At 42.6% G+C, this 27016-nt stretch overlaps 3 protein-coding genes across 14 annotated transcripts in view; 1 reads left to right on the forward strand and 2 right to left on the reverse strand.

Annotated features, from left to right (window-relative positions):
- The window catches only part of TEX11 (testis expressed 11), a 46164-nt gene extending 23258 nt beyond the window's left edge, over positions 1-22906 (forward strand). Inside the window, exons 1-30 of one of the 7 annotated variants that reach the window (XM_087877621.1) lie at positions 3364-3523; positions 4483-4538; positions 5252-5373; positions 6632-6716; positions 7187-7266; positions 7643-7723; positions 7814-7933; positions 8585-8665; positions 8812-8897; positions 10047-10104; positions 10236-10331; positions 11583-11664; positions 12140-12218; positions 12797-12948; positions 13338-13423; positions 13847-13987; positions 15258-15360; positions 16907-17025; positions 17498-17583; positions 17979-18026; positions 18354-18394; positions 18571-18657; positions 19208-19278; positions 19490-19606; positions 19992-20067; positions 20527-20676; positions 20955-21063; positions 21429-21549; positions 21853-22029; positions 22709-22906. In XM_087877621.1, coding sequence (XP_087733747.1) covers positions 4505-4538; positions 5252-5373; positions 6632-6716; positions 7187-7266; positions 7643-7723; positions 7814-7933; positions 8585-8665; positions 8812-8897; positions 10047-10104; positions 10236-10331; positions 11583-11664; positions 12140-12218; positions 12797-12948; positions 13338-13423; positions 13847-13987; positions 15258-15360; positions 16907-17025; positions 17498-17583; positions 17979-18026; positions 18354-18394; positions 18571-18657; positions 19208-19278; positions 19490-19606; positions 19992-20067; positions 20527-20676; positions 20955-21063; positions 21429-21549; positions 21853-22029; positions 22709-22780 — 2760 coding nt within the window. In that variant the 5' untranslated portion in view covers positions 3364-3523; positions 4483-4504 and the 3' untranslated portion in view covers positions 22781-22906. Of the gene's footprint in view, positions 1-3363; positions 3524-4480; positions 4539-5251; positions 5409-6631; positions 6717-7186; positions 7267-7642; positions 7724-7813; positions 7934-8584; positions 8666-8811; positions 8898-10046; positions 10105-10235; positions 10332-11582; positions 11665-12139; positions 12219-12796; positions 12949-13337; positions 13424-13846; positions 13988-15257; positions 15361-16906; positions 17026-17497; positions 17584-17978; positions 18027-18353; positions 18395-18570; positions 18658-19207; positions 19279-19489; positions 19607-19991; positions 20068-20526; positions 20677-20954; positions 21064-21428; positions 21550-21852; positions 22030-22708 lie in introns of those variants that run through there. The other 6 variants (XM_087877622.1, XM_034441721.3, XR_015729708.1 and 3 more) reach the window with 6 other exon arrangements.
- Positions 494-3388, reverse strand: NCBP2 (nuclear cap binding protein subunit 2). The gene is made up of 4 exons (XM_034441749.3): positions 3084-3388; positions 2441-2622; positions 1660-1798; positions 494-926 (listed from the first exon to the last, which is right to left on the reverse strand). Exons 1-4 carry the CDS (start codon positions 3168-3170, stop codon positions 843-845), a joined length of 492 nt encoding a protein of 163 aa, XP_034297640.1. The 5' UTR covers positions 3171-3388; the 3' UTR covers positions 494-842.
- A 582-nt stretch (positions 22907-23488) lies between the features above and the next one.
- Positions 23489-27016, reverse strand: part of DLG3 (discs large MAGUK scaffold protein 3) — a 42718-nt gene continuing 39190 nt past the window's right edge. For all 6 annotated transcript variants that reach the window (XM_034441724.3, XM_034441722.3, XM_034441725.3 and 3 more), the window contains 2 exons: positions 26191-26282; positions 23489-25966 (listed from right to left, as the gene is read on the reverse strand). In XM_034441724.3, the coding sequence (XP_034297615.1) occupies positions 25860-25966; positions 26191-26282 (199 nt within the window). In that variant the 3' untranslated portion in view covers positions 23489-25859. The remainder of the gene's footprint in view (positions 25967-26190; positions 26283-27016) is intronic.

The following is a 27016-nucleotide window of genomic DNA, read 5'->3' on the forward strand; positions in this document are numbered from 1 at the left end:
ACAACATTTCCCCAAAAACTCCAGCCTCAATATCACAAAAGGCCACATTCCCAGCCCATTCAGCCCTACTCCCTGCAGACATCAGTAGGGCAGGTGGGATGGGGCAGCCCCTTGGCTGTGGGACAATTACCCCAGGACATCCGCAGGCCTCTCACTACAGAAACTCAAAAGAATTGCAAAAAAAGGATGCCGAATAACTGACAAACAGTATTTTTCTTTTTGGTGAGCATGTATAAGCTACAGCAGGGCCCCTCTTCCTGGGATGTCTTTTCCTTCCCCCTAAACCTCTGCACGTCCTCTGAGCCAACTACCCTGGCCTGCTTCTCAGCCGCGTCTGGACAAAATCAGAGGGAAAAGCCTGCTGGAGACATTTGGTTCTGTGGGTTGCTGTGGGCTTCCTTAAGGTGTGTGTTTTCTAGCCCCATTCTACACTACTTATGCCTCCACACAGGCCTGCCTGAGAAGGTAACAGTACGTCAAAGAAAGCAGTCTCTTCAAACCAATTACATTTTTATTGCAGTCTTATTCCTCCTCTTAAACATTAAGGACAGTTTATACACCTCAGGACATTACAACCACTATGACAGCATACAGAAAAAGTGAAAAACAAACAAGAAATGGCTTCCACACCGCAGGGACCCTTTTCCCCACTTGGACCATATCCCAACTCAGGCCAGGATAAGCATAAAAAACAGTGACAGGGGAGAGAAAGGAGTCTCGAACTAACCTTGCAAAAAAAAGAGCCAGCCCTTTCTCCCTCCCTTCTATCCAGCTGTCCAAGGAGATACGAGCTGTTGTTAGCTCTCCTCCCTGCCTTCCATCCAAATTATTAAAATTGCCCTCTACTGTTTCAGCATCTCTTGCAGGAAAAACTTGCCAAAGCCGCCTCTTCCTTCATCATACTCCTTCCGGTACTCGTCTCTTACCTGGGGAGAGAGAGAGAGAGAGAGAGAGAGAGAGAGAGAGAGAGAGAGAGAGAGAGAGAGAGAGAGAGAGAGAGAAAACCATGATAAAATCTAGCTGACCAAAGAGACTGAGCCGTCTGCATCCCAGGCTTTACAAAATATGAGCTACCCTTGATTCTGGATGGGTGCTGCGAAAGCCAGCCAAGGATGGTCACTCGGGAAGAAGCTTGCAAAGCACATTCTGAATGCACCTCAGCCTGAAAGCAGCCTGCAATTGGCAGGTTTTCCTTTCCTGCTCTCTCTATAGCTCTGATACGGCCTCCCTTGGCTCACGTAACTCAAGGACTTTGCATGGAAACAAGGCAGAGCTCAGGTATGGATGAAGACTTCATCCTTGCAAGCCACGGAATCAAAAGGGCAACCTTTCCCAATGATAGGGAAAAGCAACCTGGAATGATAGGTTCGAAGACTCCCATAAAGGGCAGATGTAGGAATTTGGGGAGTTATGACACCCCAGAAGCCCCCAAGACCCCCAGCTGAGAGAAGGGTACGCAGTGGTAGAAGTAAGATCCAGAGGTGCTGGTTCCTGCCCTTGAATGGCTCGACCTCCAAATGCTATGGGATCTCTGCTGGCAAAAGGTATCAACTTCAGTGCTTCTGGGATCCAGCCCCACAGCTCAGAATGGTCTCCAGACGAACCCTTGGTGAAGTGGGGCCCTCGAGGCACAGTCTCCTCCCAGTTACCCATCTTTACCTGCCCGCCTGATCTGCCACGGCCATACTGCCTCCCTTCTATGAATCCTACATCCCAGTCTGTCCGGATAACACGGTCATCCAGCCGGGTTCCGCTGATGAAACGCATGGCGTGCTCGGCTTCAGCTTTTGTGTAGTATCTGGAGTATTATTTTAGGAAAGATTTGCAGGCTCCAAGTCACAGAGTGCAACTGCTCCCCTCAGAGAACAGCAACCAGGCCAGAAATTGTTGATGCAGAACAAGCTTCCCAGCTCTGCAGTCAGGAACTACAAGCCCCATGAGGGGCACACACTCTCTTGCCCAGTGCCCAGCACCTTCTGCAAAAATACCATGGAGTGAAATTGGAAAGATTCCCTTGGCACGAAGAGGGGTAGAACAAGTCAACTGAGCCATCCAGAAGAGCAGCTGGGTGCAACTGGCATGAACAGGCAGAAGCCGCCTTAATTTCAATTCAGAATAGAGCTGGAAGGGACCTTGGAGGTCTTCTAGTCCAGCCCCCTGCTCAAGCAGACAGCCAGACAAGTGTCTTTTTATAAACCTCCAGTGCTGGAGCACCCACAGCTTCTGGTGGCAAGCTGTCCCATTGGTGAATTGTCCTAGGAAGGAAGATAGGAAGTTTCTCCTTAGTTCCAGGTTGCTTCTCTCGATGAGTTTCCATCCACTTTTCTCCTCCTCCAAATGCCCTTCTCCCCACCAGCAGCCTCCCATCCCTGCCTGTCCACCCCCCCCACAGCGTGCCAGAGGTGAGCCGCGTCCCCCAAGCCCCCCACGCCAAGGATACTCCACGAAGCAGAACCCGCAGGGCGTCTTCTTGTTCTTGTCCAGGCCCATGATGATGCGCTTGACGTCTCCGCACTTGGAGAAGAGCTCGTGGATCTGCTCCTCCGTGGTGTAGAAGGAGAGGTTGCCCACGTAGAGGGTGGAGGAGTTCTTCAGGTCTTCCGCCTGCAGCTCCTTCCGCCCCTGCAAAGGAACCCCAAAGGACCCATCAGCCACCGCCAGCCAGGACTTCCACCTGCCGCTGGGGCACTCTGGGAGTTGTAATCCAGGCTTCTTGAAGCAGCTGAGATGGAGCAACACCCACCCACCACCCACAGTTGTTGGGGGGGCCTGCAATCCCATTGGGCAGGCAAGCAGGGAGGCATAAACAGCAGAAGAGATCTAGGATCGTTATTACTATTATTTGATGATGATGATGATGATGATGATGATGATGATTTCCCCCTCCCGCCTGGACTAAGGCAAAACCAACCCGTTCCCACGAGCATGCCATCTGCTCTGGGGGCCGGGAAGAGGCTCCTGAGGGCAGAAGAGATCTATGGCCGGGCGAGGGTTTCTGGGCATGTACAGAGCGCCCGCGGGCTGGAGCCCCTGAGCCCAGCGAGTCCAGAGAGCGCTTCCCCACCCCCTCCCCCGACACACACCTTGTAGGACTGCTCCAAGTATTCGCTCAAGTCGCAGTAGGAGTCCCTGGTGAGCATCTTGAGGGTGGCGCTGAGGAGCCCCGACATCTTGAACGGCCAGCCGGGCGGCCTCAGACTCGCCAACTCCGCCGAGCGGCAATTGGCTCGAGCGCCTGTCGCTCAGAAGAGCCCTCCCCTTCCCTAGGCCGCCTCATTGGCCGCTCCTAGCGACTTCGCCGCTAGGGTCGCCGGGGATTGTAGTTTGGGCTGCGAGGCTCACGCCTGAAAGGCTGGGCCTCGCGAGTTCCCGGCATGCCTTACGCAGAAGGCGGAGCGGCGACATTTGGGCGGGAAAGCCGGGCGGCCATTTTCTCGGCCTCTGGCAATCGGCCTTCTTGTCAGTCAGGTTTTTTTCTTTCAGGAAAAGCCTTGATGTGAAAGGCTCCCTTTAGCTTCACCAGGTGCGGTGGCAGAAGCACGCCCGATCTAAAGTCTTGGCAGAGAAGAACAGCATAGGGCAGTGTTTCTCAACTGTGGCAACTTTTAACAAGAGTGGACTTCAACTCCCAGAACTCCCCATCTAGGGCATTCTGGGAGTTAAAGTCCACTCCTCTTAAAGTTGCCAAGATTGAAAAACGCTGGCCTAGAGTGGCCAAACATGAGGAAGATTTTGATTAAAAGATGTGAACATTTCTGGGCACTTTATCTGTGTGGACTAATCGGCAGCTCATTAAAATTCACACCTTTTAATCCAATTGGCTAGTTAGAAAAGGTGATCCCAGGCCCCTTCTGATATAAAATGTTTACCAAATCCATTGTCATTTTTTTAATGAGGCCTCGTAGCAAATATGATACAAAGTGCGTTTCCCAAAGAAAAGTTTGCTGGTGAACTTCTATGGAAGTACATTCTCAAGAAGCATTCTTGCCTGGGTTTTAATGGTTTATCTTTATTTATTTATTTCCCTCGGGTCACCTAATAGTCACTTGGCCATTGGAGATTAAAGTAAAGTTGGAGCACGTCAGTAAGAAGAAGGAGGCATTCTGTACATGCTCAGGGGTCTTCCAGAGAGACAGGGCAGCATAGGGTTTGCTCAAGACAGATTTGCTAAGTAGGTTGTGAAGAAAACTATTTGGCTGGAACTAACAATGTAAAAGTAAAGTACTGTTTGGCTGGCCAGAAAAGGGCTGCAAAAGGGCAACAAATGGACGTAGTGCTTCCTTCTTCATGGCCACCTGGGCATCCTTAAGCACCCCCAAGGAGCCTTTGCTGGGTCAGCAGAAAGCTGGTCCTCATTGCAGCTCTGTCAACGCAGCAAAGGCTGGAGGATGCTCAAAGCAGGAAAAAATATTGTGGGAAAGATAATCAATTAAGATATAAACTAGAACAACTAAGATTATTTTAAAAAATTATTTTCAAGAGCCTGTTATTCTACATAGCAAAAATGGAAGATGAAAGTGACAGCTTGGAAATAAGAGGTAATTTTTGCATACAGCAATGAAATATTTAACTTTAGGGGTATTGTCTTCTCTCTCTCTGCAGGTTCTTTCAAATCTGCTGTTTCAAAATGATCTCTGATTCTGCTCTGGATTTTATCTACAGGTCTAGTCTAGGTCACAACCGGAGTGTCTGTCAGCACCATTATCCTACCCAACCTTGGTGGCAGGGAGGGTGTTAAGGGATTGTTGTAGGATTATTTTGTAGGTCTAAACTTCCAAAAGAAGGACAGCCTCTTGCAATCTTTCAAAATGCTGCTGGGAAATATAGGAGAAGGCCACTTACCTAGCAGGCACCTGGCTGCTTGAGGAGATGGCATCACCTGCTTCAGAATCATGGTTGGGCTTGATCAGACTTGGATAAGATGGCCTCTATCCTTTCCTGACCATCACTGCCCACTGCACCATATTTCCTCCTGACTCACTTCTGTCAGGCGCTTCTCATAAGAAGAGAAGGAACATTCACATTGCAGCCTTTGCAGCAAGGGCAAGACAACCCCTGATTCTGAATCCTAAACAGAACACTTTAGGTTGCTTAAGCCTTAGGAGAATTCTTATTTAAACCCCATTAACTGACATCCTTGGGCTCTGGCATTTTATTTAGTTACTGGAACGAGAGGGGGAAAATTTAAGTTGTCTGACTTGAAAACAATTTGCTGCCTCTATTTTTATTCTAACGTTATTATATCTTTCAGAGTTAATTCAAAACTTGATGAACCAAGAAACATTATTTGATATAGCAGACAGTATTGAGAAGCTGTTCAGCAAGATAGAAAGTACAAATAAAGAAAAGTGGAAAGAGAATCAGAAAGCCCAGGTAGAGAGGGTGGAAAAAAGCAAGAATCATTAAAGGCAAGAGGTTGAAAATTTAGGGAAGTAGCCCATCAAAAAATCCGATTACATTTATTTATTTATTTATTTATTTATTTATTTATTTATTTATTTATTTATTTTCAGATTTCTATACCGCCCTTCTCCTTCCGGACTCAGGGCGGTGAACAGCCAAATATAAAACATTCATACACAAAAGTTAAAATACATTTAAAATAATTAAATAAAATTTGGCCCATAATTTAAAACATTTCAATTAAAATCAATATCAAATTTAAAACCAACCATAAAATCAGGACAGCCCGACTAACTGAAAAAAGTAGGTTTTAAGGGCCCAACGAAAAGTCCGGAGGTCTGGGATCACTCGTATCTCTGGGGGTAGATTGTTCTAGAGGGTAGGTGCCATCACAGAGAAGGCTCTCCCCCTGGGGGTCGCCAGCCGACATTGTCTGGCCGACGGCACTCTGAGGAGGCCCTCTCTGTGGGAGCGAACTGGCCGGTGGGAGGCAATTGGTGGCAGAAGGCGGTCCCGTAAGTACCCCGGCCCTAAGCCAAGGAGCGCTTTAAAGGTGATCACCAACACCTTGAAGCGCACCTGGAAGTCCACCGGAAGCCAATGCAGCTCGCACAGGAGAGGAGTCACATGGGAGCGCCCTGTTGCTCCCATAATCCCCCGCGCGGCCGCATTCTGCATTAGTTGGAGCCTCCGGGTGCACCCCAAGGGGAGCCCCATGTAGAGAGCGTTACAATAGTCCAGACGAGAAGTGACGAGTGCTTGAGTGACTGTGCGTAGGGAGTCCCGGTCCAGAAAGGGGCGCAACTGGCGTATCAGGCGAACCTGATTTGATGTGTTAGTTAATATTCTGTTCTTCCACATATCTCCAAAGGTGTAGAACAGTTACTATGTATTGGCCCAAGCCTTCCTCTCAGCATAGTTGAGCAAAGAGTGAAGCGAGAAGGTCTAAATGCTCTCGGTCAATGATACTTGTTGACCCACCATAGACTAGCCAGTGACCTACCACCACCTGCCAGGCCATCTTCTGTCCACCTCTGCTTTTTTGTCCCTCTAGCAAAGTGGTAACTATTAGCTCCTCTATCTCTTTTTCTAGGATTCCAAATGTCCTATGATGAAGTTAAATAATCACCACATAGCTTTAACATATTGGCTTTTTCATTTATATTTAAATGATTTCTATGAATTTTAAGAGTTTTTCATTTTTATCCTTGTTTTTTTTTCCCTACAGGTTGAGGAAAGTGCAGTTAACTTATGGAATTGGACTGTGGCAAAAAAAACAGCCCCTGGTATCACTGATATGCAAAGAGTTAAATGTCAGTTTGAATTCACAGCCATAAATCACAGCAAGAATATTTTGATTTACTAAAATGTTTTTAAATGTAAAAAATAAAAGTAAAATGTTTTTTGTTTAGTTTCTTGAATAAACTCTCATGAATGTTCTTACTTCTTGAAAATCTATAGATGTTTTCTACGTTTCTGTGCCCCCTTAAATCACAGTGTTTGCAATATAAAAATATTTTGTTTCTAATGTCAGCACTAAAGGGAAGCAGAGACTGACATTAGGGTTTGCTATGTTTTTTTTTCTGAAGTTGATGCTGGAGTGAATGAATTGGAACAAATGAAAATGGTGAACTGAGCACAGCATGTATCTCTCTCAAACGTATTTCCCTTCATACTGTTTTCGCCTATTTTGCATTTACTCCATGTCACAAATATTTGTTTTCTCATCATCTCTATTTTCACTGAGCATTGAAACAGTTAATGCCTTTGCATATTTCTCTAGTACGCCATGTAGCCTGCAACCTGATGATGATTTGTGAAGTAAGTGATCCAAAAGAGGAGATAATACGAAGGCAAATTTTGGTAATATAGTTTATGTCCACTTATTATTTGTGTTTGTCTTCTGTTTCCTGAAATGCTAAAGAGTTGATAAGGTTCAAGAATGTCAGAAGAATATTGTTTTCTAATACATTTCAAATTTTTATTCTGTGTCTAAGAGAAATTGACAGTTTTAGCTTGTTGCAAGCCAAAGATTTAAACAAACTATGATAGCTGACAAGTGATGTAGAAATAGGATAGCGTGATGTATATTCTTACCTTAAATAATAGAGGATGATTATTGTGCCTGAAGCAACCACATTATAAAAGTTTCTAAAATATTACATGAAATATATCTAGTTGCTAGATTTGCCAATATTTCTAATTCCTTTTAAATCTGCATATGTCTTTTATGAGCTAGATGTTAATGAAGACTGGAAAAGGTTGGGTGGATGTTGGAAAACCTGCCCTTGCAAATAAATTCCTTGACATTGCCCTGCATGTAAGTTGAGGCTTTCCAATGTAAGTTTTTAGTAGGTGACATAATAGTGGTTATATGTGTTTTAAGCTTACTGTGTGCTTTATTTTACAGGATCTAGAGAAACTTTATGACCAGCTGAACAAGGACTGCAGCAGTGAGGCTGAGGCAAATATGCACAAAGCTGACATACAGAAAGATATATTTAAAGTTCTGTCTTACCAGGCTGAATCTGTATGTTTGAAAAATAATTCAATTCATTGTAGCAGCATGATGGCAACAAGTGGATTTTATCCCTATTGTTATTATTCAGTAACAATATTACAATAAATAACATTCTGTAATTCTATATTCAATAACTATATTCTATAGTTCGTTGGACTGCTACTTCCCATATTGCTATTAAGTCTGATATTTTATGAGCGCTCCTCTAATGGAAAATTGCATTACATTTTTTTAAATTTTTTAAAAATAGTTTTTATTGAACATTTTCCAAGTTTAAAAACCATAAGGAAAAAAGGAAAAAAAAGGAAAAATACAAATACAAATACAGATAAAAATACAAACAACATAACAGTGTAATATAATTTTACAGCTTCCAGTATCAGCATGTATATTCTGCTTTTGTAATTCACTATTCGATATTTGCCTTTTCATAGATTTTAACAATTCTAGTAATAGTGTAATAATTATATTGGAATAATATAACATGTTCTGATTTTACATATATCTTTATATTATAATCAATAGTTTTAAATCTTTTATTTCTTGTTTTAGCTTCTATTCTCTAGCCACTTGTACTTGTATTACATTTTTAAATATTAATTTAAAAGAAACCTATGTGTCATTCAAGCAATTCATTAGCATATCATGTTGCTTTCTTAGGCAGTTGCTTTAGCAGACTTTCAGAAAGCAGTCACGTGTGTTCAGCGGTGTAAAGACATCCTGATAAGACTGCCAAAAGAGGTCAGAGGTTAGATCTTAAATGCTTTTTTATTCTGTTGTACTGCCTGGTCCTTCAGAGCTATGAAAAAACAAACTTGGTTAATTCACAGCTTTTTTAAAACAGCAATTACGAAACTATGGTATGAATTACTCTAATTTAATTACAGGTTTGTTACCTTTCCCTCCTATGCTATAACTTTGGCATAGAAACATACGAATTCAAGAGATATGAGCAGAGCTCCTTTTGGCTCAGGTAATTTGACTCTTATTACTTTTGGCTTGGGTAATATTTTGATAAGCAATAAATAAAATATCCAACTGCCCTATGTATAGCCACTGGGATTCAAAACAAGCATTTATCAGAATGAGCGATCCAATTCTGTCTAGTGATTTAGAGATTCTTCTAGCTGCAGAGGTAGTCAAGGCTAAAGTAATTTTATAAGTGCATTTATAAAGGCCCAGATGGTTTGATGCAAAAAAAAGTAGAAACTCTGAATGTTGCTCCTTCCAGAATTCCCTTAACTCCAGCTTTCTTTTTCTTAAATAAAGCAATCATCACTATTCAGCTATGTAAATTTGCAGATGTAATTTACTTATAATAAGGTGCCATTTAAACGAGGTTTGTACATATGATTTATTTCTGGATTAAAGAGGGAAAACTGTTGCACAGTCTCTCCAAATGCCTGCATAATACATGCAGGATGGCTTTAAAGTAACAAATTAGAGTGTTTATTTGCCCAAAAAACCCACATTCTATCCTGGTTATTTTTTTTATTTTTTTTTTAATTTTGATTTATATGCCGCCCTTCTCCGGAGACTCAGGGCGGCTTACAATGTGCTCAGCAATAGCCTTCATCCTTTTGTATATTTATACAAAGTCAGTTTATTGCCCCCACAACTGGGTCCTCAACTTACCTACCTTAGAAAGGATGGAAGGCTGAATCAACCTTGAGCCTTGGCAAGATTCGAACCTGCAGTAATTGCAGGCAGCTGGTCCTAATAACCAGCTTAATAACAGGGTGCCTTAGACCACTGTACTACCAAGGCTCTTATTTGAAAGAGAAAACTGTTTTGTGAGCATTAGTGCAGTATATAGAATAGATAGAGTATGCCGGAAGGCATCTATATTCTCCCCCACCCCCAGAGGAAAAAGCTTCATCTACTCTGTGTTCTGTTCCTTTTGTAGCTTTACAGTAGAAGACCTCCAGTATAATTTCTTAAGTATTTAAGTATGTCAAATAATAATTTTACAAAATTAATACACTACAGTGCTGGGACATTTGGCGGGTTTAGGGTCATCTTTGTGAATGCGTCGTTAGGGTAGGTTTTTACTTACCAGGTGGGTTTTCTTTTCCCCTCCATGGTCAGTGAATCCATTCTGTTTCTTTCTTTTATTAAATAGCCTGAGCTATGAAATTGGAAAGATGCACAAAAACTCTTCAATTAGTAAAGAAATGCTGGTGAGCAATTTTTGTAATCCATTCGAGAATATCTTTGTCACTCAGTGTGAGAACTTTGATACGTGACCTTTATTGCCTTTCTCTGGTTCTCAGCCTTTTGAGTGTAAATATTAATTTTATTTTATTTATAGGCAAAAGTGCTACGATTATTAGCTACTGTCTATTTGGAGTGGGATTATAAACAATATCAAGAGAAAGCTCTCCAGGTTATCATCATGGCTAATGAGGTGAGGTAGATTTCTGGCCTAGGCAAATTCTTGTTAAGAGTTTTGCAATCAGTAGAATGACTCCCAAAATATGGTAATACGTAGAGGACAGCTGTCTTGATCTATAGTGGCAACAAAAAAGGAGAAAGAATCTAGTAGTACCTTTTCCAACAAATTTTGTTAAAATGTATCTGCTTTGGTGAGCTGCAGTCCAGGGGTGAAATCCAGCAGGTTCTGACAGGTTCTGGAGAACCGGTAGCAGAAATTTTGAGCAGTTCGGAGAACCGGCAAATACCACCTCTGGCTGGCCCCAGAGTGGGGAGGGAATGGGGATTTTGCAATATCCTTCCCCCAGAAATGGGGAGGGAATGGGGATTTTGCAATATCCTTCCCCCAGGAATGGGGAGGGAATGGGGATTTTCAAGTATCCTTCCCCTGGAGTGGGGTGAGAATGGAGATTTTGCAGTATCCTTTTCCTGGAGTGGGGTGGGAACGGAGATTTTGCAGTATCCTTCCCCTGCCACGCCCACCAAACCATGCCCACCAAGCCACGCCCACAGAACTGGTAATAAAAAAAACTGGATTTCACCACTGTTGCAGTCCCCTTCATCAGATGTATGCTATACAATCGTGAAGTATTTATGCATGCATAGTATACATAACAAATCTCACTTCATCTCTATGCATCTAATAAAATTAAGGTCAGTGTAGTTTGCTGGTCCTAATAGTTTTTTTTTCAAGTCAAAATGATGTTTAAAAAAGAATAAAATACTTTGCTATTTAAAATGAGAATAACAGTTTGAGGTCTCTGGGATTTATTAAAATAACTTTTTAATTTCTTTAGATATGAGGCTTCTGAGGTAATAGATTTTTGAGGCGCTCAAATGGAAGATTAAGTGCCATGTAGTGTTTAACTGTGTGGTTCAAGTCCATCCTTCATGAGGGAAGTTCCCTGGTGTCTTTGGACCAAGACAATCTACCCTCTGCAATTCTGTCTCGGGGAAAGATGGTTGACCATCCCGAACTTCTAAAAAGAAAAAAAAAATGGGATATAAATCTAATAAGAACAATTATTATTAACTGGTAAATAGCAGGTAGATCGTTGCTAAGGATATTTAAGATTATTCTAGAAGATACATTACAGAGAATACTCATGAAGAGTTTTGATGTTCTTTATGAATAGGCTGTGCTTTCCCAGTAGCTAGTTAAAAATACCCTGAATCTGATAAAAATAGTTTGTGTCAAATAATTACTTGATGTTTCGATTTACAGGATAATTTACATCCAGCTGGTTTTTACTTAAAAATTAAAATTCTCCTGAGAAGTGATGCATCGGATGAAGATATTAGAAAAGGTATTATTCTTGGTTCAACGTAGAACCAACAACTTTACCAAAGAATGTCTGAGTTATAACAGAGGAGATGGTGAACTGACCTAGACTGTTTCTCAGTCTGTAGCAGTAGCAGTTTCACTTTAACTTGTGCAGGTTTAAATTAAGCTGATGTATTATTTTGCTTCTAAACAAAGGAAAGGAACTTTAAACTAATGCAGGAGCCCTTAAGAGTTTTACAAACAGCGTCCACATTTACTCATATGAATTCTTCCTTTCCTCCTTTCTACAAGCAAAGATTATTGGGTATGTTCATTTTCCTACTGCATAGCAATGTAAATTATCCCAATGAGCTTCATCTTTCTGTCCATCAGGGTTCTCAGACCATTGGCTATTTGGTCAGTCTTGTATAAGACAAAGTATTTGCACTTTACCTCCCTTCCCCCTATACACACACCCTTTTAGTGAACATACTAACCTTGCTGTTGCTGCTTTCCAGCTGTCACTGAACTTCTGCAGCATGAGGTTTCTCTGGAGATCTGTCTGGACACTGCAAAGTTGCTTCTTGAACACGAGAGGTATAAAGACCGAAGGGCCCTCTGGACACAGTTAGGCATCTGTGTCTATCGTAAGAGTATTTAAGGAATATTAAAGACTTCCACCTAATGTATTTCCTTTGTGTTTTTTTTACAAACTCCAATTTTCTGCAGCTTGTTTCTATAATTATGATTTATTTTCTTGCAATAAAGGGAGGTGAATTGACAGAGAGAGTGCCAGAGTTACCCAGTAGCAGGAGGTAGGCAATAAGTGCAGGTGCATCAGCTAGGTGGGAATGAATGAAACAAAGGGACAATGAATAATTCTTCATTTCAATGCTCAGATTGATTTGAAGAGACACATTTGGGTAAGCAGCGTTTTCAGCCAAAGGCCTACAATTAGCACGATTGCAGCATTGTAGGTACTATGCACAGACCTACAATTTGATTCCTGTCAGAGTGCTTCAGCAAGCTTTTGATATGGAAATCTGTATCTTAATGACTGTTCTGGAAGAACAACATAGTGAGGAGTCAGGTTTCTGTTACTGAGAATTAAATATATGAATTCTCTCAGCTTTCCCCGGTGTCAAAATGCCCAACCTCTTTTCATGTACATTCAGGGAAGCCATCGGATTTGACTTTCTGAAATCAGCATCTCAGCTGTTTGAAAGATCCCCAGATGCTGGCAGAGTCCTTCTCTTTCGGATCGAACTCCTGTTACAGAGAATGAAGGAGCCACTTGCCAGGGGAATGATTGAAGATGCCATTGCAGGTCTGTGTCCAGCTTTTAATTACACTGCTAGGGTAGATACTTGGAAGCAATTTGTAGGATGTGAAAACCTGTTTCGCTTGAAATTTTCAGCTAAGAAATCCAGCAATTATAACTTTATGCTGATTAAAATTGCGTAACTTTATGTACCAATGAAGATTAAGATTAATTTAAGCTTGTCTTTAAATTGTTCAAACTTTTAACCATGATTCGAAGAGTCTACTTTTGAAATGTGATACTAGAAATTTTAGTAGCAGTATTTTGAGCTTTTAGGTGAAATCTTGCTTAGTATTGCTAGGTGTCATAAGTGATCTTAGATCTCAATATAGATTGACATGTGGACATTCTTCAGATTTGTAGAATTAGTGAAATTCTGAAATTTATCTTCTTAGCACACAGCATAGGAAAGCAACTGCCTCCTGAAATACTCAGCCGTTTACACCTTGTTTTGTGGGACAGAGCAGCTAAGAATTACGAGGTTTGTCCTCTTACTACCTCTGAGCAAAGTCAGTGTATCCTTTTCAAAGTATGCAGATAACACCTTAGAGTTGCAATCTGAGAGCCTCAGTTTCAGATTATTGATATAGAGGAAATAGATGGTCTTCATTATCTGTCATTTAATATATTCCAAACTCCCGAAGATAACTATGCAGGTGGCTAATATTGTGAAAATATCTGGCTTACGTTGTGTTCATCATCTGTCTTGAAGATTTGTCCCTTGCTTTGCATTGAGATTGGGGTGTCTGATTAAGCTCATAGTAACTAATTTTAATTAATATATAGTAAATGAGAAACTTTGGAAATTTCTCTCCTGGTCTGAGAAAGGAACCCGCCTCTCTGCCTTTGAATAGGCAGTTGCTTAGAGCATATCTAACATTAAGACCCGGTTGCTGTTTTCTAGTCCAAGAGCTATGCTGAAGCCCTTCAGTGGTACAACTACTCTCTCAGCTTTTATGCATCTGGACAGACAGACCAGCAGAACCTGGCAAAACTGTACAGGAACATGGCTGCTTGCTATCTTCACCTGAAAGAACCCGGCAAGGTATTCCTCCTTCTTTGTGTCCCCTTTCTTCAGGGACCCTCTTTAACTTTCTCCCTGGGCAGAGAAGGAATCTTCGACAATGGCTTAGAATCAGGGGCTGCTTCTTTCTGAAGGGAGAGTTTGGGGGAGGGAGGTCTTCTTACTACTTAATACTGAAGGCCTGAGCTACATGAAGCCCAAGAGAACAGGGCCTCTCCTTTATACCTGTATCATCAGGTATAAAGGATCATCATCAGGTTTATATGCTTTGCCTTGGTCATCGCTTGCAATAGAAGCCAGTCATCTTCACAAGGAGGAGAAGACATGTCAGAATGTATCAAATCCATCTGCTTCTTGCTGGGGTTGTTAGCACGTTAATATTAATTCATTAACGTGGGCTTTCTCCTGAGGCATATTCTTAAGCTTGTTGTCTGCTGCAGAAGACCCAGAGGTCATACAGCCTGTCCCTTCCCAAAGGAACATCCTATTCTGGCAGATATTGCATCTAGTCTTGCCTCATTTGCCTCAGGAAGTCTCTGGCATCATTTGCAGTGCTCACCTAGGATGGCACACGCGTATACCTCACTTCAGACTCCTTAGGAAAGAAGAATGCTTGCATGGCCCTTAGCCGTTTTAGGAAGAACCAGGGGACAGTGGCACCCTTGCCAACTCATCTTTTCTTTCAAAGCTTCCGGCGTGACAATTCCTTTGCCAGCATCACTTCAGAAGCAAAGCGGTCCTTTTTGCTGGGACTCTCATCTCATCTTGTCAGCAGAGAATGTATTTATATTGTTTTTATTGCTCCAGATGGACTTAAAAACTTTAAAAATGAAAAAAAACTATTGTGTGAATGTATCGATCTGACAGTACAAGAGTTACTCTATGCTTCATTTGGGATATATTACAGTAATTGTTTGATATAATCTAATATGACATGAATATAATATAATATTATATCAGCAATAATATATTGCTGAGCACATTGTAAGCCGCCCTGAGTCTCTGGAGAAGGGCGGCATATAAATCAAATTTTAAAAAAATTATAATATAATATAATATAATATAATATAATATAATATAATATAATATAATATAATATAATATAATAATATAATTAATATAATGTAATGTAATATAATATAATATAATATAATATAATATAATATAATATAATATAATATAAATCTTTTATTGCAGATATGTTAGTATTTAATGGATACTTATTATATACCTATTATTAACCAGTTACCTGGCTATTGTCACTAACTGAGCTGATTCTCTTTACCAAAAGGCTAATGAGGCTGTAAAGAAGGCAGAAATAAGCGACCCAAGCAGCATCTTCACTCACTTCTATGTTTATAAAATAGCCGTCTTAGAGAAAAATACCATCAAAGGTAAACCCCCTTGTGCTTTTACTGTGCCAGTGAATGTGTAATCCATCTGTTTAAGGGCAAGGAGCAAGAGAATCTGTTTGTCCCACCTTTGCCCTCTATATATCAGACAAGCACCTCTTGTCACAAAATGGAATTCACAACTGATATTTTCTGCATAGAATTATGTTTTTAAGAGAATATGGAAAATTACACAAAGGGCATCAGCAGAAAGAATGTAAAAGTTCCAGATTTAGAAACCTCTGACTGTCCAGGACACAGCTCAGAATTTAGGGCATTTTGTTCTTTCTATGTAGAGCAGAAATGCTTCTTGGTAGCACACTCACTGTCTCTTTGGTAATCCATCTTGCTTGCTTGTTGTTATTAATGTCATCAAAAAGATGCTAATCACTATTATCAGGGTATGCAAAATAGTAGTGGTTTTTAGTTACACCACTGTTATTTCATTATATATTTGGAATCGGTAGAATATTTTTAGATTTTAAATGAATTACTTGGGCATAGATTATTTCAGCATGAGCTTTAATATGCCCTATTTGAATAATGTATTTAACTATATAGTTTTTATATATTTCTCATCCACCAGATTTAGAGTTCTCTGGATGGATTATGAAACTATTAAAATGGTAAAAAAATTAAAGGGAACCATAAATATAAAAAATACATAGAATAAGAAAAATAGATCCAGAGAGACAGACTACAGAATACGATTCTTCTGTAATCTCACTGATTTAAATTTGCAACCATGAAAAACAAAGTATTTTTTCTCAATATACATATGTTTTACTGCATGTTATTCTAACATAGATCTTTCTCATATATGTAATTTAATTAAACATAATTGAAGATTCAAGCCAGAAGAGTAATCAGCAATAGAGCTTGACTCAAAAGTAGCATCTTCGGGTTTATAGCCGCCCAGAGTCCCTTGGGAGTTGGGCGGCATAGAAATTTGATAAATTAAATCAAATTAAAATTATTCTGGTAAAAAATGCAGGATCCTGAACTCGGTAGAGGGGTGGAGAGTGAGCCCAGACTGGCCCTTAAGGTTGCTAACTAAACACTCATTTATACTATGTCCATAAACCAAAGCAATCCCTCATATGACAAACAGAATGAAAAACACAAATTGTATGTATTGTAGACACAGGAAATGATTTACTTGCAACAACTACATCTCTGTGCAAGGACAACAACAAAATCTTACAGCACTGTAAGAGCTGACGAATGTCTTTGTCTCAAGGTACAACAGTACTTTATTTTTCTTACTATTGCTACTCTCTGGAACACAGAAAAAGAGCCTACTGTAAGATCAAACCTCCCACACAAGTAGCTGAGATTCCATAGACAATGACAATTTGGCCTTTGAAGAGATTGATCAAGGACTTTTCTTGGGCTACCTGAAATAGGCCATCACTAGACAGCCCATGGATAGGAGCAGCAGTAAAAGAGCCACAAGGCTTCTGTCAATCAACCCTAGGTCTGAAGGAATCAATCCAGGTTGAAATGAGCAAGCCAAGACTGCTGTTAATGTCTCTTGTCTGCCTTTTAGCTTGGGATGCGTTTGTAGCAATGGAGAAATCGGCTGCAGAGTTCACGGAAGGCAAACCACTCATGGAAGGATCTATGGCTACCAACCTTCTGAGCTTAGCAGCTCAGTTTGCCTTGGAGGTACAGATTGGATCCTTGCGGCTGGTGGGATCTCTATAACTTGTCCTTTTCAATTAAATTAAATTTTATATAAAGTCAGCAAAAGCAAAGCATTCCATTCTCCAAGAGGCTGGCAATTTACAAAAAGAGCAGAAGCTAAGGAAGGGATGGGAAGAGGGAAATAAGCAAAATTTGGATACTGTATCCTCAGTTGGATACTTACGATGACCACCCTGGAGAGAGAGAGAATTAGTGAAAGAAAATGGAGCTGAGCGACAATGTTATAGTCCTCATGGTGTCTCTCAGCATTAGCATTTGCTCCACATTTTGTGCTTTGAATTGAGATTCCCCAAGTATAAGAATTGAGTTTTTCAGCCTGACCATGTTTGAATTGTGTTTAAAATATGGCATTCATTGTGTTCAGGTAGAACAAGATCATACTAAAGTTATATTTTTCATTTTTATATTGCTAATTAAAGTATTTTCCCTTCAGAATGATCAACAGGTCATGGCTATTAAAGCCTTGGGGTATTTATCTCAACACTTGCAGGATTGCCAGCAAGCGCTTACAGCAGTAAAGTGAGTAACATATATAAATGCTGTTTGTTTCATAATTTGCTGTCAAAATATGAAGACTTCGGTCCTTTTTTATATTTCCTTAAAATGCCCTCATTTTATAACTGGGAAGGATTTGCTTTACTTGAAATCTTGTTTCAGATTCATTTTTTAAAATGTATCTCTTAAATTAGTTCTGAATTTGAGTCCATCTATACCAAATTATTATTAAAAGTTTTGCCGTCTTTGTTCAACACTAAATGTGGACTTTTTGTGCTGGAGTGATTCAGCAAAGGAGCACCCGGCCTCTACAGTTAGTAACAATGATAAAAATAAAGAGAGTCGCTTTTGAAGGAAGGTGGGTGTTTTAAATTATGTGATTACTAAACATCACATGGTATAATTGGCTTTTGTTGCAGGTGTTTGATTCGACTTATATTGTTGAAAGTGACATCTGAAGAGGAGACGTGAGTTACATTTCTAATAATTGTGGATATTCAGTTTTTGATAAGGTGTTAGTGGGAAAAGTTAAATAGTGACTTGAACTGCGTGGAAGGTTATAAACGTTTAGCCTTGAACTGTCACTAATGTAGTACTGAACCTAGATTTAGATTTTCTTTTTCACCCTCCTGTTGCCAGTGTTAGTTCCTCCTTCCTGTAATCATATTTCTGTTTCCTCATAGAAGAGCAGTGCTACTATTGGTTTATTTCAACTGCTGTTTTTTCAGAGAAGATATTTTCCTCCCTTTAATATCATTTAGAGATGTTAAATAACTCCCACTTTTTTATTTTAGGATTAAAGATATGGAGACACTCCTATCATACTTGACAGCAGGTATTAAAGTAGCTAGATCTTTCTGTCCATTTACTAAGTCCAGAGCAAGAGCTGCAGCGGGGAATGTCCTCTCTTTGGTACCCTGACAGATCTTTAATCGCTTTATAAAGTCCCAGTCAGAATGTACAATGTTCCTAAATTCATATTTGTTGCTAACATTATTTAGTCTCTTCCAGCTCACCGTAGACTTGATGAGCTACACAAAGAGGAAAAGGAGTTGCTAGAGATCAGGGCCAGTGAAGCTCAGTGGTTCAGAAAGATAGGTAGGCCACAACACGGAGCCCACACTCACCCTGCATGATCAACGCCATGGTTCCGAAACAAAAAATATAAAGTGGAAATGCTTTGGCAGGGGAGACTTACATCAGGGATGCATGCATTCCCTCCTGTGCAAAATGATGCTGTCTGACCCCCCTTCCGCATTCATGCACAGACACAACCCCCCTGGGTGTGTGGCCTGTAATCCAAAAGGAGGAGCGATCTGAGAGCAAGGAATCGGGTTTTCTTGTGCTTGTCAGCAGTGAACACCTTCAGTCAGGTGTTCAAGACAGCTTGTTCACATGGCCATTTTGTCTCGTACATTCCAAGAAGGGGAGCTGGGGAATGTATCTTTATGGATTGAAGAAAGAAGGGATTTAAAAAGCAGAGGTATTCTTTCATAATAATAGGAATCCCCATGTAATCTCCATACAGAAATAATCAGTGACTTTTTAAGCCCATCAGAAGAGAAAAAGCTTTGTCTTGAGCAGAATTGTCGTAATTGCTGTTGGTAGTGCTGTTAAATCTGACATTCTATTTTATTTGCTTTATGAGCTTGGAACTTGGCTGTGCGATGTGAGGGCTGCTTAAAAGTGATGAGAGATTTCTTTATAATATCCTTCAAGGTATGCGCTTCTCCCTAAATTCTCCCCAATGTCTTTGCAGTTGCAAATGTGGGTTCCTTGTGCAAAGCTCTTCTTGAAAGGAGCTCCATTTCTTTTGAGACTTACCTTAGTATTCATGTCTCATCACTGGCCGGCTGATGAGTAGCCAGCCAGCAACAACTGGTTTGAGTCCAGGAACTAATTATGGTTGCCCTGATATCTTTTGCTCCAGTTCTCCCAGTTTTGTCCTCTTGATAAAGCTGTCCTGCTCGCTCAGAGAACGTGCCTGCTCATGGCTGCTGCAGTGGATCTGGACATAAGCCGAAGCAATTTGCTTCCTGCTGATGAGGTAGAATTTGAAAGGAATTCAAAGGTTAACTTTTGTATTTTAGGATTAGTGCCTCAGTGGAAAGTCAGGAAATCCTAATTTCATTTCTGATGAATTGTCCTATAGAAATGACTGTCTTTGAAAATGGGAATAATGTTTGATACTTGAACCATTCTTCCAGTGCTTCACATTTTATATCATAAACCTGTATTCATTCTACCCTTTTATGCTTCTTTAGAGAATTTGCAGAACATTTAAATTTTTTAAAAAATATATCTAGGCATTGATAATCAATAGATAAGTTTACGTATGCAAAAAATCAGGAAACGCATTCTCCCTGACACTCCAACGAAGATGGTGATGATCTCACGTGCAGTTTACCTGAAATGTGTCTTGGCTTCCAAAGCAGGCCGAACTGCTGACTCAGGCCCTTGAGTACATCCAGTCCTGCAGAGCCATCTGGAAAGTCTTGAAGCAGACAGGTGAGCTAGAATTTCTACAATTCCAAAATAAATGAATGGTAAAACCTGTTTGCCTCAGTTAGCGATGGCAGCGGGATGTTGTTTGCCCCAAGGCTGAAATCTGTCAGGAGTACAGGCCTGTTTCAGGCAAGAGTCACTTGAACCCTTTCAAGCAAGGCTGCAGCCCTCTCAGAGCAGATTGTGGGGTTCTCCGAGCCCTGAACTTCAGTGTCGACTGAGAAGTGAGCCTGAATCCTCCTTCCAAGTTTAATGAAGCAATGGAATTGAGACATCGCCTGATCTAGTGGAAACCAGACAGCCGTTGTCAGCTCTCATGGCTTCATAGGCTCGGAAATGCCCCTCTCCTACCTGAATTCCTCTTTGCTGTGCTGAAACACTACGGACTGGGGGCCTGTTTTGCCCCCCTCCCTGGTCATACCTCGTGAGCTACTAAAATGGGACTTCTTTTCTGCTCCATAGGTGATTTCCCCAAGGACCCCACGGATACAATATTGCAGCTTTATGAATTTGAAGCCAGCGCCAAGCTGAATTCTCCTGCAGTGTCCAGCCTGCTGGACGAAGTGCTGGCGCTTCCACAGGTGGAGATCAAGACTCTGGAAACCATTGCTTGTAAGAGCTGGGCCTGATGCTCCCACCACCTTTCCTGGGGGGAATCTTGCATTTCAAGGCAGCTGCTTCAAATGAGAAAGGCTGCTTCCATGAGTCTGAGGCAGGGAGGCCACAGCAGAAGTGGAGTTGAAGCTTCTGGGATTACCCCCCCACCCCCACCCCACCATCGATGTTGTGCTTGCAGCCTGTTCCTCTGAGCAGCGCCCTGCGGTATTGTCAAAGGGCAGGTGCCCAGCAGCTTGAAAGGTGTCTCTTTCTCTCATGACTTCTTCCTCAAGCACTGGCCATGGAATCTCCCGCTCACTATCCCTCCGTGTGCAAGAGGGCTCTCAGGATGATCTTGACTCTCCTCAGGAAAAGGGAATCGATCGATACAATAGCCTACAGGTAAGCAGTGGTGCTGAAGAGCAGCTGAGTGCATAAGGAGTATTTATCCTGGCTGCGTGAGGTGGAGGACAGGCTTCGGGAGAGGATGGCTGTTGCAGGTAAAATTCTTACTATTTCTTTGCGAGAAAAAAAGTCAAGGGATGCAGCCTTCACTCAGGACCTTGAAGGTTGGCTTCTTTCTGAAAACGTGGAAGGGAACAGCTGCTTTTACCTTCCCTGTTGATGAAGGTCCCCTGAGTTGGGGTGAGGGGAGGGCTGGACGGGTGACCCAGCGAGAGGTTTGGGTGCCTTGCAAAGTAGGCAGGAAGAAGGTGCTTCACAGGTGCTTACCTCAAGCCTGACCTCCCATTGTATTTCATACTCAGCAAATGCCTGCACAGCTTGGTCCACCTTTCCCTGCCCTCTGGCCCCATTGAGGCAGATCTTTGTGTGCTGGAGGAGGCTTGGGCCTATTTCGAAGATGCCCTGACCGTGTTGGACAACACAGTTAGTATCACGCAGCTTCTTTTGGTGACGGCCTTTCCACGGGGCTCTTGAAAGCCTGCCAGATGGGCATCTTGATACAACAGAATATTCGCCTGGCTTCTCCTGCTAACATCGCAGGCTCAGGTGGATGAGGACATCATCCTCTCGGTGGGCCCCACTTCTGTCCAGGCAGTTAAATGAGGCAGCTTGTGCGTACGGGTGCTCACATACCCAGCAGTGTTAAAGCAAAATACAGCTGTATGTCTTTTTGCCCTTCTTGGTTATATTAAAACTAAAGCTGTGATATGTCCATTTGAATGTTAGCAGGTGCTACAGACTAGTTACCCAGAGGTGGAGATAATCTGGCTCATGACTAGAGCTTGGAACACAGGAATATACCAATACTGTGCTGGCAAATACAAGGAAGCAGAGCAATGGTGTGGCCTAGGAATGCGGTTCTTGGCTTACCTGGGGACTTTGAAGAACAGCTACGAGAACCAGGTGAGTGTGGGCGGAGGGAGAGGACTTAATCACACCCAGAGCACCCTCTGAAATGGCCCATCGTAAAGGAAGGAAAAAACAGCAGTTCTACCATAGGTGACTGGGGGGGAGGAAACTGCTTAATGAGATTTAGCATCAAGTGGGGATTAGGGGATTTCCAAAAATTTGTTTCAGCGGTGTAAATGCCTCGCTCTGCAACTAAAACAGCCGAGCTCCTTTCCCAAGAGCCAGGGCAGCCTCCTCCTGAGCAGCCCTTTGAAAGGAGTCTGAGGAACTGCAGCAGTGGTGAAATGTAAAATTTGTTACTACCAGTTCTGTGGGCGTGGCTTGGTGGTGGGGTAATGTGACTGGGTGGGCGTGGCCAATTTTTTTAAAAATGCTTTTAAAAGTATATTTTAAAAAAGCCTCAATGATCGCACGGCTCAGCTGGGCGGGGGGGGGGGGTTGCAGGGATTTTTGCTACTGGTTCTCCAAACCACCAGCCACCATCACTACTGGATCGGGCGATCTGGTCCGAACCGGGAGCATTTCACCCCTGAACTGCAGACCCAAGAGGCAGCATTTAACATAGTCCATGGGTCTCCTGGTTGTTTCAGCTAATGGAAGGGCTGAGCTGCACAGCCTTCCATAGCCCATCATGCCGTTCTGTTAAAGGATTTGGGGTGATCTTTGTCCACAGATGATTGGTGTTTATGGTGAGGTGCTGGAAAAACTGGACAAAGCGAAGAGACTCCATTATCAAGAAGAGTGAGGGGGACCCTGGGTGCCACCAGCTGCTCTGTGCTGAACTGGAACCGGCTGCACTGGCAAGTGTGGGATTGTATTCGGTGGAGGATGCTTCACAAACATGAAGTTGAATAAAGGAGTTCTATTTGTATTTGTCTTCCCTTATGTATTTTTTGCAATTACATTTGTGCTGCAGATTTTGTCCTAGAAGTTCAAGGCGGCCTTACACAAGCAATTCACCCATTTTGGCCTAACAAATGGAGAATTTAAGTTCAGATCTACAGTTCAGCTCTTTAATCTCCTTTACCACATAGGCCCAACAATGAATCTCATGAACACAACTATGAAGGCGGTTCCTCAGGCACCCGGAGACCACTATATTACTTTTAGTAGGTAGCTGTTTACTGGGCTGTGCACACACCTGCACTGCAAGGCAAATAACCCTGCTGTTGCAGCATTTGTCACAACTTCCAATTTTGCAAGTACTACATTCATTGTGTAGTGACTGGCTTGAAAGATAGAGGTAGAAAGTAACTCAAAAGAATCCAGCAAAATAGCTTTAAAAGAGGATTCCAAATCACTAACGAAAGGCTGTGACGCTTTCACATGTAGATGAGGATGATGGAAGCATCAGTTTTGGATTAATATTTCTGGCCCATGAAGCCCTACAAGGTAATTTTGCCCCCTTCCCGCCCCAAGCCAAGGCCCTCCCAAGAAAACGGCAGCAGACTAGTTCATTGCAATGTTCGTTTATTAAAAATATATGTCTCCTTGGAAGAAACACTGGTAAACCAACTAGTGTCATGATTGGATACTTTCAGCTACGCCATGGAGGAGGCAGGCCCTTCCTCCATGAGCCTAGAAGACAGTGACCGGCTATTACAAAATAAAAGTCATCGGAGACGAGCCACCTCGAGAGCTGTTTCTATTTATGCATAGTCCGGTTCTTCAGAACATGTCTTGCAACACCAGCTGAGCAGAGGAAGTCGGTGGTGGCCTCTCCCAAACCTTTCCACCAGGGATTCTCGTACCCGACAGCAGCTTCCTCCCAATTCTTCACCAGCGAACAGCAGCTCTGGTCCTTCCAAAGTTCCACTTGCAACACAGCTGATGTGGGAATGGCTTCTCGCTTACCAGAATGATTCTCCGCAAGATGACAGTTTTCACCCATGTTTAACAATGAAGGCCGTGCACAAATCACACAATGAATGATATAGCTACCTACCAGCGATGGAGCGGACAGCATCAACCGGCTACAAGCCGAGGCCTCGTCCCACCCGGGGGATTGGGACCAGGACAACTCGGATCTCTCCTCCCTCCTGTAGCAGCCGTGGCTCTCGCTCCATGGAAACGAGATGTGTACAATTATCTCTTTCAAACTTGAGATTGGAGCAAGATGGCAAAAGTGGCAAACCTCTTCCTTTGGCCCACAGGCAAGGGTTTGCACCCATCCAGCAACGCTTGAACACTCCACCCAGAACTTCCACAAATCCAACTTACTCTCTTGTTCGGCAATAGAAAAAAAAATCTTTTTGCACCTACAGTCTACACACTGACATGACCACAAATCAAGGCTTCCCATTAGCAGCTAGCCGCAGTCCACGGAAGACTAACAGTCTGTGCCACACGGAGAAGCGCGTTCTGAATTGCACTTGCCCTTTGCTATCCTGAAGAATTGCAAGCAGATGTTGGCAGCAAGGAATGGCTGGGGTCCATCTCTGCAACGAGGATCATGTAGAAACACAAAAGAAGACGGAGGGTGCGATTCTTCACGGAGCCTCCAAGGATTAGCTTGGTCAGGAAGGGCTTCAAGTGTTGCAACCAGAATTTGGCACAATTCTGCTAGAATAAGAACTTCCCAGGTTCTTGAGTCAATTTTCCACTGAAAACATGGTTGAAAGTGACCCTCCAAGGCACAAGCTTCTCTTCACACCACCTGCTGCATCCAGCTTCCCACTGCACGGAACAACTCCACACTCTTCCACAGAACGAGTCGGTGGGATGGAGTTGAGTCTCTACAAGTGACCCGACTGCAACACTGAACAGCCGCTTTGCTCATTCCGCACGGTCTGTAGGTTGGGTCTGGAAACTATTTACAATGGAACAATCTTAAAAAATAAGTTAAAAAACTGGATTGAATACCCGTTCAGTTCATTATTAAAATCAAAAGCTTGGAATAATGAAAAGCCAACACACCAACACAAACATGATTTTGGTTTAACAGCAGCTTAAAAAAACCTCTCATGCAAACACATCAGGTGACATAAAACAATGTGCAGTTAATATGTAGCATTATCTTTTTGCTTTTGCGTGCTCAAATAAATTGTTGTAACTTGTTATGTGGTTCTGGGCCCTCCGTTTGTTCTGTAATCAGAGTGCTGCCTTCTCTCTTTCCAAATGCAGAAATTGGCTTTGGAAGAACCACAGAACAGCACCTCAAAACGCTCCGTACCATGAATTTCACCTCTACAGCGGTTTCTGTCCCAATGGCTGAGGCAAGGCAGCAATTCTTTCGCTAACAAAGAACATTTCAGCAGCCCCCTCGGGTTCTCTAGTCTCGTGTGTGTGTGTATATATATATATATATATGACTATTCAGAACATTCTCTAGTCATATATATGTATATATTCAGAGCATATATTATATATATAAAATTACATATCTAGATAAATAAAAGCATTCTGTTGCCTTTTCTTCTTGGTAAAATTGACAGGCTGCCAGTCTCCATTCTACTGAGAGGGGCAAGAACTGTCCACGTGTCGCATCGGTGGCTCTTGAGGCTAGTTGTCCACTGCCACCTCCTGCCTTGCTTTCTTGACTTCAACAGTTGATGTATTTTCTTAATTAAAAACACAGAAAACTCTCAAATAGGGTTTGTCTCCATTTCTAGGGGAGCAGCAGGATCGTCCATGCAGGAATGGTGGGGAGAGTCACTTGATGAAGGAGACTGGCCCATCCCAAGAAAAAGAAAAACAGGACTAGAAAACGCAATTTGTCAACCATCTAGAAAAGGGACGGGGTGGCCTTCTCGCTCCCCCTCTGGGGCAGAGGACGGGGGAAGGGTCGCTGATCTTCTAATGGGTTGATTGAAGGGAGGGGGACATCACAGTTTCTCAGAGGATGGGATCCAGATATAATGCCCAGATTGGTCCTCTATTATCTGTTTGATTTTACTGTAAATCTCTTCCAGGGAGTCTCCTTGTACAATGGCTATGGAAGTAAAAACAGAAGTGGCTTACCAGACAAGAAGGGCCCTCTTTCCTTCCCCCACCGCCTCCTTAGAAGCTTCAAGCAACTAAACCGATCTTGCATTATCACCCCGTTTTTATCTATATGAAAACCTGTTTTGCACACTCCTCCCAATTCCTGCGGTGAAGCAGGCAACTACGGAGGGGAGTTCCCACCACAAGCTCACAACCCAAGAGAACTCTCACCTGTAAAGTACTCTCCAAACTCCTGCTCCAATTTCATGGCTTTGTCAAAGACCTTGTTGGCCTGCTCGTACGTCTGCCTCCGGTTCATCTCCCTGCAGGCCCAGGGAAAAAAAGAGAGAGAGAGAGACAGCCTCAGGACAAAAGCCTCTGTCCCGACCGGAGCTTCTCTGCTTCTCCCACTGCCCGAAATCGGACTTTTCCTCAGCTTTCTGAGGGACTCCTGGATCGCTAGGGCATGTCGGCATATCAACTCCACCTGAAGAGACAGGCAGAGGGAAAGCGGGAGGGCTGTGGCCTTGGGAGAAAGTTCATGGCCCATGGATGGTATGGAGGCCACGGAGAAACCAAGACTGGCAATTCTTGGATTGGGAAGGTACTTTGGGAAAGGTATCCCAAAGTAGATTTTAAATCCACCTGCAGCCAAATAACAGTTGTTCTGTCAATCAAAAAGCCTGAAGGGAGAGTTGGATGCACTAAGTGGACAAAAAACCCATTACTGAGATGACCGTGGTCCGTTTGGCAAGAGCTGCCCCACACCCACCTCCCCGTATCCATCCCTAAAGCTTCCCTCCAGAACGTCTGACACGACCTGCCTCTATCACTAAATATGCAGGGGCCCCCCCTCCTGCCAAGCCCCTCCCACGGCAGTCATTGCATCTTCTGGCCTCCTCTTTCAAGAGGTTCTGCTCTACTGCTGGGGGTTCACGCCCCTCAAAGGTAGCATTCAGGTAAGCGAACTCATGTCCGACTTATAAATCACCCAGAGTCACATAGCCAGTGAGATGGGTGGGGCATAAATTTGATGAATAAATCAAAATAACCCCGT

Source organism: Pantherophis guttatus, chromosome 12 (genome assembly GCF_059756535.1).
Source record: "Pantherophis guttatus breed Tessera chromosome 12, ASM5975653v1, whole genome shotgun sequence".
Classification (NCBI taxonomy): Eukaryota; Metazoa; Chordata; class Lepidosauria; order Squamata; family Colubridae; genus Pantherophis; species Pantherophis guttatus.

What these genes read in the sequence shown, in the direction of transcription:
- NCBP2 (XM_034441749.3), bottom strand. Translation starts at nt 3,170, where the DNA reads ATGTCGGGGCTCCTCAGCGCCACCCTCAAGATGCTCACCAGGGACTCC. An exon ending in ACTTGGAGCAGTCCTACAAG is followed by an intron (nt 2,623 to 3,083) that starts GTGTGTGTCGGG and finishes GTTCCTTTGCAG; the next exon opens with GGGCGGAAGGAGCTGCAGGC. An exon ending in GTGGCAGATCAGGCGGGCAG is followed by an intron (nt 927 to 1,659) that starts GTAAAGATGGGT and finishes CTCTCTCCCCAG; the next exon opens with GTAAGAGACGAGTACCGGAA.